Genomic DNA, 15,461 nt, shown 5'->3' on the forward strand with positions numbered 1-15,461 from the left:
TCTTTAAAAAATCCACGCCTTCTATAGTCCTTGAAAAATATTCATTAAAAAAGCCACGCCTGTTTTAGTCTTTGAAGAATATTATTTAAAAACTCAACGCCCTCTGCCAAATTTCGTGCAAATCGAGAGAGTCCCTATATAGGGACTTTGCTGCACCATTTACATTAAATCGGACGAGGATATATATGGGAGCTATATCTAAATCTGAACCGATTTTCAGGAAACTTAACACACATCATTCTAGACCTAATTCATTACGCTGTGCAAAATTTCGAGCAAATCGAGAGTTATATAGGGACTTTGGTGCACTATTTACATTAAATCTGAACAGATTTTCCCAATTTCAATAGGGTTCGTCATTGGGGCAAATAAGTGACCTATGCCAAATTTCATCCAAATCGGATCATAAATGCAACCTGTACCTTGTTAACAAAAATACATGGACAGACGGACGGTCGGACGGACATGCGTAAATCGGCTCAGAAAGTGTTTCTATGGATATTCTCAAAAGGAACCATGTGCCTATCTTGTTTCCTTTTGCCTGTTACAAAAATATGCACAAAGACATAATATCCTTTACCACACTGTGGTGAAGGGTATAAAAACTGTTCGCTTTCCAATATTAAATTCCCTTTCATTGGATATTCAATATTTTGACATAATTTATATTCAACGACAAAATGTTTTCCCCTCCGTATCAAACCAAAAAATCATATTATCTCTCTCACAGAATTATTATCAATGACTGTTATCTATATGCAAAATTTCGAAAACCAAAAAAAGAAAATTGAAATAAAAATTATATTTTGACATTGCTGTCCGTCGCTCGGTCATTGCATATATGCATGAATAAACCTATTTTTAATGTTATCGGACGAAAAACAAATGGAAAACTTCACAAACTTTTTTTTGCACTATATTCCGCAAAACGACAAGCAGCAGCAATTTGACGTTTAACGTAAGAGCTAAACGACTGTTCAGAGAGAGAGAGAAAATGTCGAACAAAAATTATGTATGTATAAAAGTTTCACAACTTTTTATTTCCTACATTTTTGGTTGAAGCTCACAGAAAGCCTTTGAAACCGCAAACAAAATTGTGTTTTTCGCGTACAATAAAGATATGAAATTTGTATGCAAATTAAAAATCATGGTCATATTTAAAAAAAAAAATATATATATGCAACAACAACATAATTATCAGAGTTTCAAAAGTGCTAACCATGGCTGCGTTCTTGAAATTAAAAAAAAAATTAAAGATAATTTTTATTTTGTTTATTTTTTTAAATATCCCTCTGCCATAAAGTGGAGAGTCGGAATGACAAATTTCATTCCGTTTGGAACATTTCAAAATATTTACTGAGATTTAAATATATCTTGGTTTTTGCATTTTTCAATGTAGTTCCACTTTTCGCTATAGTTTCATTATAAATTTAGCTCTACAGCCGCTTCATTATTTCAACTTTTCAATTAATCCAATACTCATCGTATCAAATTACATCACTTATGAATACATCATCAATGCAACTCCATATCCACAAATGCTGACTAATAATTATCCAACACTCACAACTCGAACAGGACAATTCATCCTAACGATATAAAAAAACCTAAAATAGTAAATCATCAACTTACCGTAAAAAAGATCTCATTCAAATGATAATTGTAGGCATTGCGAACATAAGTCCTTATAATTTTATCACGTCTCTCGCCCTCGAATCCATTTTGGATGTCATGGGCACTAAAACGCCATATCGATTCGCCAGTTACGACACCGAAAAGGACATCATAATGACCGGCAACCATGCCGCCAAAACCATTACCGCCTCCGGGACCATTGAAATAACTGCTGCCGCCGCTACCGCCACCTCCACCATAATTACCGCCGCCTGAAGAGCCACCACCACCGCCATCCGATGATGAGCGTTTCATATTGCGTGCCATTAAATCATCGATATCGAGATTGGAGTGACCAGGACGTATAACGACACCATCAACCTAAATTGGAATAAATAGAACAAACAGAGAAAACGAAAAGAGAAATAAGACAATCGTATAATGCTGATGACGTACATGATAGACAAGAAAATGAATATTGTGTAATATAAATGTTGGAAGATGTCAAGAAAAAGTAAGAAGAAGAAGCCAAATAAATACAAAGCAAATCTAAATGAGCATAGTTTATGTGAAAACCCAAGGAAAAAGAGGGAGACATTTTGCTGGAGCTCATTTAGGTTTTATCGTAATATGAAAATCTTAAATAATTTGAGGGTTTACTTAGGAATATTTATGGTGATTATTTTTGAGCTTAAAAATTATATTTTTAAAGATAAGAAGATATGCCTAGAATTTTAAAATATCCCCTAGACATATTTGTTTATGCTTTAAAGTAAAAAAGAGATTATCTTCGACTATAAAGTATCCCTTCGGCTCGTCTATGAAAGACTACCTTCGGGTCATCTAAAGAAACTCCAATCAAAGGCTTGGATTTTTTAAAGAAAAGGCGAGTATTTTTTAAAAAAATATTTTTCAAGGATCATCCATAGGCGTGTATTTTTTTTAAACCTTCCAAAGGAGTGGATTTTTTAAAGAATATTTTTTAAAACCTTCCAAAGTAGTGGATTTTTAAAAAAATATTTTTAAGGGCCTTCAAAAAGAATATTTTGTGAAGACCTTCCAATGGCGTGAAATTTTTAAAGAATATTTGTAGCGACTTTTTAAAGACTTTTTTTGTAAGGACCTTCCAATGGCATGAACCTTTTAAATAATTTTTTTACCGACCGTCCAAGGTATGGATTTTTTAAAGAATATTTTTAAGGACCTTCCAAAAACGTACATTTTAAGGACATTCCAAAGTCGTGGATTTTTAAAGACCTTCCTAAGATGTGAATTTTTAAGGATTTTCCAAAGATGTGGATTCTTTTAGGACCTTCTAAAGGCGTGGATTTTTTATTGATTTCCAAAGGCGTGGATTTTTTAATGACCTTCCGAAGGCGTGGATTTTTTATAGAACATATTTTTAAGGACCTTGGAAAGGCGTGGATTTTTTAAGGAATAGTTTTTATCGACCTTCGAAAGGCGTGGATTTTTTGAAGAATAATTTTTTAAGGACCTTATAAAAGAGTGGATTTTTTAAAGAATAATTTTTTAAAGACCTTACAAAGGAGTGGATTTTTTAATAAATATTTTTTTAAGGACCTTCCAAAGGCGTGGATTTTTTAAAGAATATTTCCTAAGGACCTTCCACAAGCGTGGATTTTTTAAAGAATATTTCTTAAGGACCTTCCAAAAGCGTGGATTTTTTAAAGAATATTTCTTAAGGACCTCCAAAAGCGTGGATTTTTTAATGAATATTTCTTTAAGTATCTTCCAAAGGCGTGAATTTGTCAATGAATATTTTTTCAAGGACCATGTGTTTTAAGACCTTTCAAAGGCCTTGATTTTTTAATGAATATGTTTAAAGGCCTTCCAAATACGTGAATTTTTATACCCTACACAACTATATTGGTCCTAGACCAACCTTTAAGTATACCGATCGTCATATCTCGACTGGCTGAATCGATCTAAACATGTGTGTCCGTCTGTCTGTCCATTATAAATTGTAAACACGATACAGACCACAATTATGGACCAACCTTTATGAAATGCATGTAGGATGGGTTCTGGACAATGAAGACCCCTATTGTTTTTTGAAAAGATTGGTTAATATTTAGGGGATGAAATTGACCAAAAACTTTATTTTTGTCGGTTTTTCTGGTCGCTCCAGACGCCGCAATTATGGCCCAAACACCGCGAATTTTTGCATGGAAAAGAATAAGCATGCCTGTTTTGATAAAGATCGGTCAATATTTAGCGGGTCAAATGGACCCTAACTTTTGTGTGAAAAATGAAAAAAATTGTATTCTATAGCGTATATTTTTACGACTGAAGGACATAGACCCGAGAAGTTGATAGTATATTCAAGAGGAGTGGTTGACCTTTAAATTGATACCAATTATATTGTCTTAGGTACTCGAATGCGCGAGTTACACTTAAATATTTACAGGTGCTTACGTATTCCTATATTATTTAGTAACCTATTACCATACTGGAGGGCGGAAATATAGCGCTGATCGCTTTGAAATGTTCCATGAGGTTCCAGTTATGGTCAAGGACAACGCCTAAAATGTTAGGTGATGATCAGATAATATTTTTCGGATGAAGTGGACCGAAAACTTAATTATTTGTACTTTTCGAGTCGAAAGCCGAACATCACAACACAACCTACGGTGAAGGGAATCTGGACAAGTAACAAGAAAGTTCGATTTTCATCAAAGTTGTGTAGGGTATTGTATGGTCGGCCCCGTCCGACTATACTGCTCCGCTCACTGGTTTTTTAATAAATATTTCTTTGGAAGCGTGAATTTTTTAATGAATATGTTTAAAGACATTTCAAAGGCGTGGATGTTTTTATGAATAGAAGAAGAATATCTACAGACTCTCTTGAGCTCGTTTACAGAAGACTCCCTTGAGCTCGTCTACGGAAGACTCCCTTGAGCTCGTCTATGAAGACTCCTTTCAGCTCATCTATAGTAGACTCCTTTCAGTTGGTCTCTAGAAGACTTCCATCAACCCGTCTATAGATACTCCCTTCAACTCTTTTATAAATTCTCCCTAACTTACATCACTGTTATTAGCGTTTCTTAAAATTTTGCGAATAATTTCTTTATGAAGATAATTGCTTAACATTGTCTCAAAAAATAAATACAATACAAAAGTCAAAAAATTTACCTCAATTGACAAAAAATGTTTACAGAGATAACAACAAATATTTGAAAAGGAAGAAAAAATCAGAAATGCTATAAGAGGCAATATTGTCATTTACTCAACACCTAGCATATTACAATTCTAATAGTAACTTTTTTTAAACCCTAGAATTTCGTATTTCTTTCTGTTGTATTTATTGTTGCTTTTTTCTATCTACAAAACAATGCATTTATTCAGGGCCATAAGTTCATTTAACCATACAACCTATGATCTATCCAACAGCTGCTGTGGCTTTTGTTGTTGTCAGTGATGCATTGAAAACACCCCCTCAACAAAGGCCTACACACACTCACACACATATTGAGATGATTTCATTCTTGACACTTGCCACTTTTTCATCATCATCTTCTTCTTCTTTTTCTCTTGTGTATTTTCATTTATTGTCTACTATTCATTGTAGCTGTTGTGCAGTGTTCAGTTGATTTTTTCATTGTTAGTTTTTCAGGGGCTTCATGCTGCTTGATTTTCTACTTCTTCTTCTTTTACTCTCTGAAAAGTTTTTTTGTCTGGCCTTCGAGGAACCATGGAGAATAGTAAAGCTACCATTGTAATATTTTTCTATAGAAGTAGACTTTTTTCTATTATTGGCATTTGAAGTCATAATATGGGATTTTTTTTATTTTTGAAAAAATATGTCACAAAAATTGATAAGAAAAGAAAGTATCAAAACAATGAGCAGCTCTGTTAGATGAAAATATGTCATCATCATCATCTTCAGCAATTGAGTGCCACACTTTTAACATTTTCGACCACCCTCAGAGCATCTGAGTCATACATATGCTTCATACAAATTAAAATCTTGATAGTAGATGGTGTTAGAATTTTTAACATTTTTGATGGTCGATTGGTCGTAACATTGGTCAGAGAAAGGAAGTTGTTTTTTATTTTGTATTTTTATTAAAAATATCATTTTTTTGGTTATAAACGTGAATATTTTTTATGATATTTAGATTGTGTGGTAGATTGTTGTGGTATGATAGAGGGTCCACGGAGGTGGTTTGAAAAATCAATGTCAAAAATTGTATTAAATAATTCAATAATTTAATTAACTGTATACCGACCTAGTCTAACCAGAGTATTTTGGGGAAACACTAATACGAAAATTGTAGCCAAGAACGAAAACCATTTCCCCGAAGCATTTTCCAACCCCGTGACCTTTCGTATACCATTAAGTATTTAATTTACTAGCCTCGATCCGACAAATGCCTTTTCCAATACAAGATGTTTATCGTCCAAACATTAACATAGTCTTTGACCTAGACTTCTGCAATGGATTAGATTTAATCGAATGCAAACAACAATGTAAATATACATATATTTATGACAATAATATCCAACAACAACAAGAACGACGACAATTGTATTTACATACATATTGATTTAATGTTTATCATCGAAGGCAATATTAAATGTTAACCATATTTACGATTGACCTTTACTATATCCATTATTGTCGTTGTTGTAGGCAATTGTGGCCAACAAAATTCAATTATTTTGACATTCATTGGACACTAGAACAGACACACACTCACACACACGTACACAATCAAACATTTAATATTGTGGCCTTTGTCGATATTTTTTTTTTGGTTAGAATTTCACAAACGACTAAATGGGAAATTATGAGGTTCGTGGTATTTCTATTTTTGTTGATGTAGTTGTTACTGTTGTTATTGTTATTGTTGTTGTTGGTAACACATGACCTATTGGTTTTTGGCTTCAACTACAAATGTAATATTCTTTTGATCTTTGATTTGTCATTTACATATTTATTTGTGTCATAATCAATATAAATATGCGTCTGTGTGTCCCAAAATATGATTTGCATCAATTTGATTGTCGGAACAATCGAATTGTGTGACATTGCCAACAAATTATTATGAATGGGAGTAATTGAACGGAAGTGTAGTTTTGATGGTCAATCAAATTTGAAATACACAAACATTAATTCATAGACGAAGTATTGAACATTTTTAAGGGATGAAGGGAAACATTGAAACAAATATAGATTCACCAATCAAATAACACACAAGAGACATACTGCAGATCGTTACAAGAAACTGTAATACGTTACCTAACTTCCCCTCATCTATTAAAATATTCATCAGATGGTATAAAGATAACACCAACCCACAAAAAGCAGTAGGACGAATAAGACATTCAGCTCTTCTGTAGGAAGTATTAGACCTCCAGCTCTTCTATAGGAAGTTGAAGACCTCCAGATCTTCTGTACGAAGAATAAGACCTCTAGCTCTTCCATAGGAAGAAAAACACCTCAATGTATTCTACTGTGCCGACTATATGATACCCTTCACCATATATTGTACATATGTATCCTAACAATTTCATTTCAATGTTCCCTTGAAAGCACAAACATATGCCTCTTTGCAATCTATGCTAAATTTAATTGCATTCGGACAGATTTAGAGTCGTTTGCGTACAATGGGACAAAATTATAGAAATCGATTTATGGCAAACTTATTACACTCTATTCAGTATGCCGCACTGTTAAAAATTTAATCGCAATCAGGCACTCGTTCGAAATATATAGTTGTGCAAAATTTCGTGTCAATCGATCAAACATTGAGACTTGGGTGCACCATTTATATTAAATCGAACAAATATGCCCATATACGACGGACCCATGTTTTTTTTATCAAAGAAAAAAATAAAAATTTGGCGGTTGGCAATGTTAATCATTTAATTTGTTCCAAGTAGATTTGTTTACATCAATTTTTGAATATGATATCTCTCAAATGGCCGCCTCTGGTGTTGATGACGTATTGTGCCCTTTTTGCTGCATTTGCATCGTTTTTGCCAACATTTCGGCCGGAATAGCGGCTATTTCTTCACGAATGTTGTCCTTGAGCTCTTCTACGGTCCAGTGGCTTGTTAACGTAAACCATTGACTTCAAATATCCTCACAAGAAGAAGTCAGGCGGCGTCAAATCGGGCGAACGCGGTGGCCAGTCCAAATCACCACTTTTCGACATCAAACGGCCCGGAAACAAATTCTTCAGAAAATCGATTGTTATGCGAATTGTGTGCGGTGCAGCGCTGTCTTGATGAAACCAGAACTGCCTCACACGCTTTCGACGAATAATTGGCATCACAAAATTGGTCATTTTATTTTTTGGCCCATTCCAACGAGGCTTGTCCGCAGGCAATATTCTTTGCGTCAATTAAATTTTGTACGGGAACAAATGCAAATCAATGCGAATAATCCGTTGTAAAGTGGACCGAGCCATGCCCAACTGCTGAGAACGGCGTTTTTGGGATGTTCTTGGGGAACTCTCAACACTGGCTCATACGGCAGCGATATTCTCGGCCGATCGCCTTGGTCGACTTTTATATGGCCTCTTCGTATTAGAAAGAGCCTTACCAGTCGAAATTTTTTTCTATAAAGGCTTAATGGTGTTCTTAGAAGGCGCACTTCTCACATTTTTTAATATTTTAAAAGCACGTTGAGTTTTCATAATAGACTTCTTCTGTTGAATGTAAATTTTAACTATTTCAGAGTGCTCGCGTGGCGCGTATTGGTTCATGGTAATAATCTGCTTGGAGTGACGCTTCAAACGTGGTATGTCATTAAGCGATGTGACATCTCTGTCAAAAGTTATGGCGTTGCCAGATGGGTCCGTCGAATATGGGCAACCCTGAATATATCTGGGCTCAAGTCAGAACGTAGTTACATGGGTGCACCAGTTACATTAAATCGGACGAAATTATATAAATCTAAATCTGAATCAATTTACACGAATCTTAGCACACATCATTCTAGGCTTAATTCCGCACGCTGTGCCAAATTTCGTGCAAATCGAGGTGCACCATTTACATTAAATCGGACGAAAATATATATGGGAGCTATATCTAAATCAGAAACGATTTTCACGAAACTTGGCAGACATCACTCCAGGTTCACTTCAGTATGCCATGCCAAATTTCCTGCAAATCGAAAGTTATATATGGGCTTTGGTGCACCATTTACCTTAAATCGGACGAAAAAATGTATGGGAGCTATATCTAAACCTGAACCGATTTTTCTCAATTTCAATAGGGTTCTTCCTTGGGCCAAATGAATGAGTTGTGCCAAATTTTTGTTTAAAATTTTAAATGCATAAATCGATTTAAAAAGTGATTCCAAGAATATGCATATTCTCAAAATTACCCTATGTCTATCTCGTTTTCTTTTGCCTGTTGAAAAACGTATAAAAAAATTCTTCAACTACTGGTTTTTCCCTTCAGCTGATATATAAAGGGTTCATCAGCTTCCCTATAAATTATGGCCTATTTCAGCTGAAACAGACCTCTCCAGCTCGACAACAAAAACTTACTTCGACTAGTGTAGAAAGTCTGACTTCAGCTCTTCCATAAAAATATTTAGTTCGTCTTCAAAGACTTCAGTCAGTTCGCCTATAAGCACCACCTTCAGGTCATAGAAAAATAATTCTTCAGCTTGCCTAAAAATTATCCACATCGTTCCACATCGTCTATGAATGACTGACCAGGTCTTATAAATAGAGAATGGGTTCAGCTTGTCTATAGAGACTCTCTATGGAAGGCCTATAGTTTTAGCTTTGAGATTTATCTCTGGGTACTCCCTTCCTCTCTTGTATAGACACTTCCTTCAACTCATATCTGAATATCTACACAAGTTCGACTCTAAAGACACCACAGCTAGTCTACAAAAACCCACTACAGCTCGTCTATAAAGACCCGCCTTTGTCTTTAAATTTCTTCTAACCTTCGTCCTTAAATACCTCTTCAATTAGATTTATTGGCATTCCCTTAGTTCATTTATAGGACTCCCTCAGGCTCAACTATATCACTACTACCTCAGGCCCATTTATACAGAGTCACTTGAACACTCTATAAAGTCTCCACCCGCTTGTCTTCAGCGATATCCCCTCATTCTCCAGATCGCCTATGAATTAATTCCTTTAGGTTGCTCGTATACAAGACTCCCACCAGATCATCCATACAGACTCCCTCCAACTCGCCGATAATGAGTTGGAGGGAGTCTTTATGGTTCGTTTACAAAGACTCCCTCGAGCTCATCTATATGACTGCCACCAGCTAATCTATATAGACTCCCTCCATTCCTTCCAGTCGTCTTCAAAAACACCCTCCAGCTAATCTACAAAGACTCCCTCAAACTCGTCTACTAACACCCCCTCATACTCTTCTATTAAGGCACCCACCAGCTCTTCTCTCTATTCATTATCAAAAAAAAAAAAAAAAAAAAATTATCCCACGTCTTTACTTACCGACGGTCCAAACGATGTCAAAAATGTCGGCGCCTGTATATCCGCCGCATACAAATCCTCCAATGGTACTTCACGCAAACAATCCACAATCTGTTCATGATCTTTATCCAAATTTTCAGGAATAGAACAATTCACCTCCTTGGCCAATTTCACAGCAAACATTACCGGATCTTCAACCAAAGCCCATGATGAATATGCCGAACCAGACATTAGAATTGCCCTTTGGAAAAGGCCACGAACCATTGTGGGGGTAGACATTAAATAATTTATGCAAGCCGCTCCGGTACCATGGCCGGCCAAAGTGACAGCATTTGGATCACCACCAAATTTCTGAATGTTCTGTTGGATCCAATGTAGGGCGGCAATTTGATCCATAAGACCATAATTAGCAACACGAGCATGTTGTTGAGGATTAGGATTGGCATTGAGAAAACCTGTTGAAAAAAAATGTAGAAATGTAGGAATAAAGCGAGAAATAAATTAAAATGTGGGTTGGGGGGGTGAAACAGGTAATAAAGATAAATGTAGTCTATGATGAATAGCTTTTGGCCAGGCAGCCGGATAGACAAAAGCCCTTAAGATATTTTATTATGTACATAAATAACGCGAAGTTATGTTGAAGCTATGGAATGTAACATTCCTGATGAGATTTAGTGGATTTTGTTCGGAATGAAATAAACGAGTGGAGGATACAACGGTTCACACAGTATTTTATTGCAGAATATTTTGTTTTATTTCTTTGGCCTTCTTTCTTGTCTTTTATTTTTCTTGGAGAATACTTTATATTGCTGCCCTCCAAAGTAGGCCACTTAAATGTAATAATTTATTATCGCTGTTGTTGTGAGAAGCCACGATGGAGATATTACAATCACGGGGGCAGGAATTGTAATGGCTTATGCATCGCCCAAAAATACTATCTTCAGCTCGCCTAAAAAATACTCCCTGCAGCACTCTATAAACCTATAGATACTCCCCTACAGCTCGTATATATAAATACATCCTCGAAAACGTCTAAAAAGACTCCCTGCAGATCCTCAATAGATACTTACTTTAGATACTCCCCTACAGCTCGTATATATAAATACATCCTCGAAAACGTCTAAAAAGACTCCCTGCAGATCCTCAATAGATACTTACTTTAGCTTGTGTGTAGAGTCTGCCTTCAGCTCATCTGTAGAGGCTCCCTTCAACTCTTCTGTTAAGCCCCTCTACTGCTTTGTAGGACCCTATTTTATCTTCTTACTAACCTTCCCAATATATTTTCCTTTGACTGTTGTTCCAAATCCTATATTGAATTTTATGTGAACTCGCCTGCACTCGCTCTCTTATCCTATCCTAGCTCAGCTATTATTATTGTCTTTAGCACTTACCTAGAATACCTAAACGGTAATTAAGCGTTACTACCACAACTTCACCATAGCTGGCTAATACACTGCCATCGTAGGGATTACCGCTGCTCCATTCGAACGATTCGCCGTGTATGAACACAATAACAGGCAATTTCTTTTCACTGGCTCCGGCTGAAATAAAAAAAAAACAAAGCGGGGAAAAATCCATAAAATAGAAAGTACGAACAAAAAAAATACATATACAACAATTAAAGCTACAAGCACACACACACACATACGAACATACATAGTGCATAGTTGAAGGTTGAAGTGAACGAGAATGACAATGAAATACAACCGAATGGTGAGCGAAAAAAAAATATGAAATAAAATAAAAATACATGACTTGATGTCAGAGTAAACGCGCTTTTAAACGCCATTAAATGTTTCCGTTTCCTGAGATACTGAAATACAGTGGAACAACGTAACTTTGTAATTTAAATATTTGCAATGGTCTGTTCATTTGTGACTGTGTTTGACTGTACCATTCATCTGTAGTTTGTGGCTTGATTTGTGAATAGCTTTTATAGAAGACATTTTCAATGGCTGAGCGCATATTTTATTTCCTTTTCACACTCAAACTAAGAAGCTTAGCAATCATAAAGAACGAAAAGCGATGTAGATGCTAACATTAGTCCCTAGTCATTGCAATTGTGTGTTAGATCCTGAATAGTAGTTAGTTTAGAAGAATTATGGAGGTAATATAATAATAGAATGGTTCTAGGGTCGGTTCATCAGAAAAGGATCACTTCGTAAAGATACATTTCAGTATTTTTTTTTTTTTAATTCACGCCTTGGGTTATGCCTTGAAAAAATATTTTCAAAAAATCCATGCCTGCTCTTATGACTTGAAAACATATTTTTAACCATTAAGGAATGTAGTAAAGTCGGACTGGGCCGCCTATATAATACCCTTCACAACTTTGGGTATATTCTACATATGACCCGATTACACGAAGCTTATCGCACACCATTCATAAAATGCAAACGGACTTGAATATATGGACCTTTATGCCTTTACATAAAATCTATGCTAAAATATATATAAAGAGCTATATCTAAATTTGAACAAATTTACACGAAGCTTATCGCACACCATTCTACATGCAAATCGAAAGTTATATATGGACTTCGGTGCACCATTTACATAAACTCAGACAAAAAATATATATGGAAGTATATCCAAATCTGAACAAATTTTCACGAAACTTTGAACACATCATTCTAGACTCAATTCAGTACGCTATGCCAAATATCGTGTAAATCGAAAAATATATAGGGTCTTTGGTGCACCCTTTACTTTAAATCGGATGAAAATATATATGGAAGCTATATCTAAATCTGAACCGATTTTCATGAAACTTTGCGCACATCATTCTAGACTCAATTCGGTACGCTATGCCAAATTTCGTGCAAATCGAAAAATATATAGGGTCTTCGGTGCACCATTTACATAAAATCGGACGAAAATATATGTGAGAGCTATATCTAAATTTGAACCGATTTTCATGAAACTTTGCTCACATCATTCTAGACTCAATTCGGTACGCCATGTCAAATTTCATCCAAGTCGAATGATATATAGGGACTTCTGAGCACCATTTACATAAAATCGGAGGAAAATATATATGGGAGCTATATCTAAATCTGAACCGATTTTCATGAAACTTTGCACACATCATTCTAGACTCAATTCGGTACGCTATGCAAAATTTCGTGTAAATCGAAAAATATATAGGGTCTTTGGTACACCATTTACGTAAAATCGGACGAAAATATATATGAGAGCTATATCTAAATCTGAACCGATTTTCACGAAACTTTGCACACATTTTCTGCTCAAAAATGCCAAATTTCGATATATAGGGATATTGGTGCACCATTTACATAAAATCGGCCGAAGCTACATATGGAAGCTATATCTAAACCTGAACCGATTTTCATGAAACTTTTCACACATCATTCTAGACTCAATTCGGTACGCTATGCCAAATTTCGTGGAAATCGAAGGATATATATAGAGACTTTGGTGCACCAATTTAATTAAATTGGACGAAGATATATATGGGAGTTATATCAAAATCTGTACCGATTTTTACGATATTTAACTCACAAATTTCAAGACTTAATTCAGTACGATGTGCCAAATTTTATGCAAATCGAAAGATATATAGGGAATTTTGTGCACTATTTACCAAAAATCGCACGAAAATATATGTGGGAGCTATATCTAAATCTGAACCGATTTTTCCCAATTTCAATAGGGTTCGTCCTTGGGCTAAATAAATGAGCTGTGCCAAATTTCATCCAATTGGAATCAAAAATGCAACCTGTACTTTGTTTACAATTTTACATGGACAGATGAGTGATTATATGCATATTCTCAAAAGGAACCATGTGTCTATATCGTTTCCTTAAAAAATAGGCCTTAAAAAATATTTTTAAAAAAATACTTTAGCTCGTCTATAGAGACCAACTTCAGCTCTTCTATAATTACTCTCCTCAGCACGTCTATGGAGTCTATCTTCATCTCGTCTATGGAGTCCCTCTTCAGCTCGTCTATAGATACTCTCTTTAAATCCTCTATGGAGACTCTCTGCAGCTTATCAAAATAAACTCTCTGATTCAGGTCATCTGACCATGTTCTTCTCTCCTCTAAATAACTCCATTTTGACCCTTTATGCCTTGATCTCATATAAATCACATTTATTCACTATCTCGTGAAGTTCAGACATTCATTATAGGCTATGTGATTTCGCCATTATAGCTTAAGGTCATATCTAATGATTATGGCTATGTCATGTTACTCTGTTATTCTGAGATACTCTGCTATGGTTTCCTAAATAAACAACTTTAAATCTTCTAGCCAAAGAAGCTGATTTAATGTTGCGTAGCACACAGCAACAATAATGTTTATTTTTATTGTCGTTTTTTTCTTCTTCTTTTGATTTTTTCTATTCAATATACAGTTGTTGTTTTTTTCTTTATATATTGGTCTGCTGCCTGCATTAATACCCTCACCATATTGGAGGCAGTGGCTCGTGTACGTATGTATGTTTTGTTCATGGGTTTCATTATTGTTGCTACGTGACGTATGATTAATTTTAATTAATTACATTGAAATTCTCTAATAAATGAGGGTGTATGTTTGTGTGTGTGTGTGGGTGCGTGCGTCCGTGTGTCCCTTTTCTAAATATACAGCTTCTTTATCTATGGGTAACATTTGTTGGTATCACTTTTTTTCTTAGCGGAGTCGTCGTCGTTGTTGTTGCTTTTTATACCGTCCACGCTTAGCCTATCGAAAGAAATGATTGGCTGCAATCAAGAAGGGTGTTATTGAAATAAATGATTCAGAAAATGTTTTTCATGTTTTTTTGTGTGTTTTTGTCTTCTACTTCTATTTTGTGTTGCCTTTGCTAACAGTTGGTCCTTTGAGATGAGTTGGCAAAAAATAAATAAATGAAAAAATAAAATAATAAACGTATAATTTAAATTACTAAAACATGATCTGTACGCCTGAATAAATTTCTCAGGGTTAAATCCATTTTTTGTTGTGGTGGTTAGTCATATGGTCGTTATGTTTGCTAAACACCTTTTCGAACAAAAATAATGAAAACAAGTGAAAAAGCGTTAAGTTCGGCCGGGCCGAACTTTGGATACCCTCCACCATAGATATACTGACAGCTAATAGAATTGAAAATATAGAGAACATACCAAAAAGTGGACCTATAACGACATTTCTAACCAGTAAGGAAAGTAGTAAAGTCGGACGGGGCCGACTATATGATACCCTTCACCACTTTGAGCATATTCAACAGATGAAATAGAAGCTATATCTAAATCTGAACCGATTTCAACGATTTCAGGAAACTTAACATACATCATTCTAGGCTTAATTCAATACGCTGTGCCAAATTTCGTGCAAATCGAGAGATATATAGGGACTTTGGTAGACCATTTACATTAAATCGGACGAAAATATATATAGGAGCTATATCTAAAT

General features: G+C 35.3%; 1 protein-coding gene across 1 annotated transcript in view; it reads right to left on the minus strand.

The window, feature by feature from the left end:
• LOC133323107 (neuroligin-3-like) overlaps positions 1 to 15,461 on the minus strand; it is a gene marked incomplete at its 3' end in the record, with an annotated part of 84,847 nt that overhangs the window by 42,258 nt on the left and 27,128 nt on the right. Inside the window, exons 3-5 of the mRNA XM_061532063.1 lie at positions 11,441 to 11,590; positions 10,071 to 10,504; positions 1,633 to 1,995 (exon numbers count right to left, since the gene is read on the minus strand). Coding sequence (XP_061388047.1) covers positions 1,633 to 1,995; positions 10,071 to 10,504; positions 11,441 to 11,590 — 947 coding nt within the window. The remainder of the gene's footprint in view (positions 1 to 1,632; positions 1,996 to 10,070; positions 10,505 to 11,440; positions 11,591 to 15,461) is intronic.

Source organism: Musca vetustissima, unplaced genomic scaffold (assembly GCF_032173495.1).
Source record: "Musca vetustissima isolate MV318-11 ecotype Yass unplaced genomic scaffold, APGP_CSIRO_Mvet_v1 utg11962, whole genome shotgun sequence".
Lineage (NCBI taxonomy): Eukaryota > Metazoa > Arthropoda > Insecta > Diptera > Muscidae > Musca > Musca vetustissima.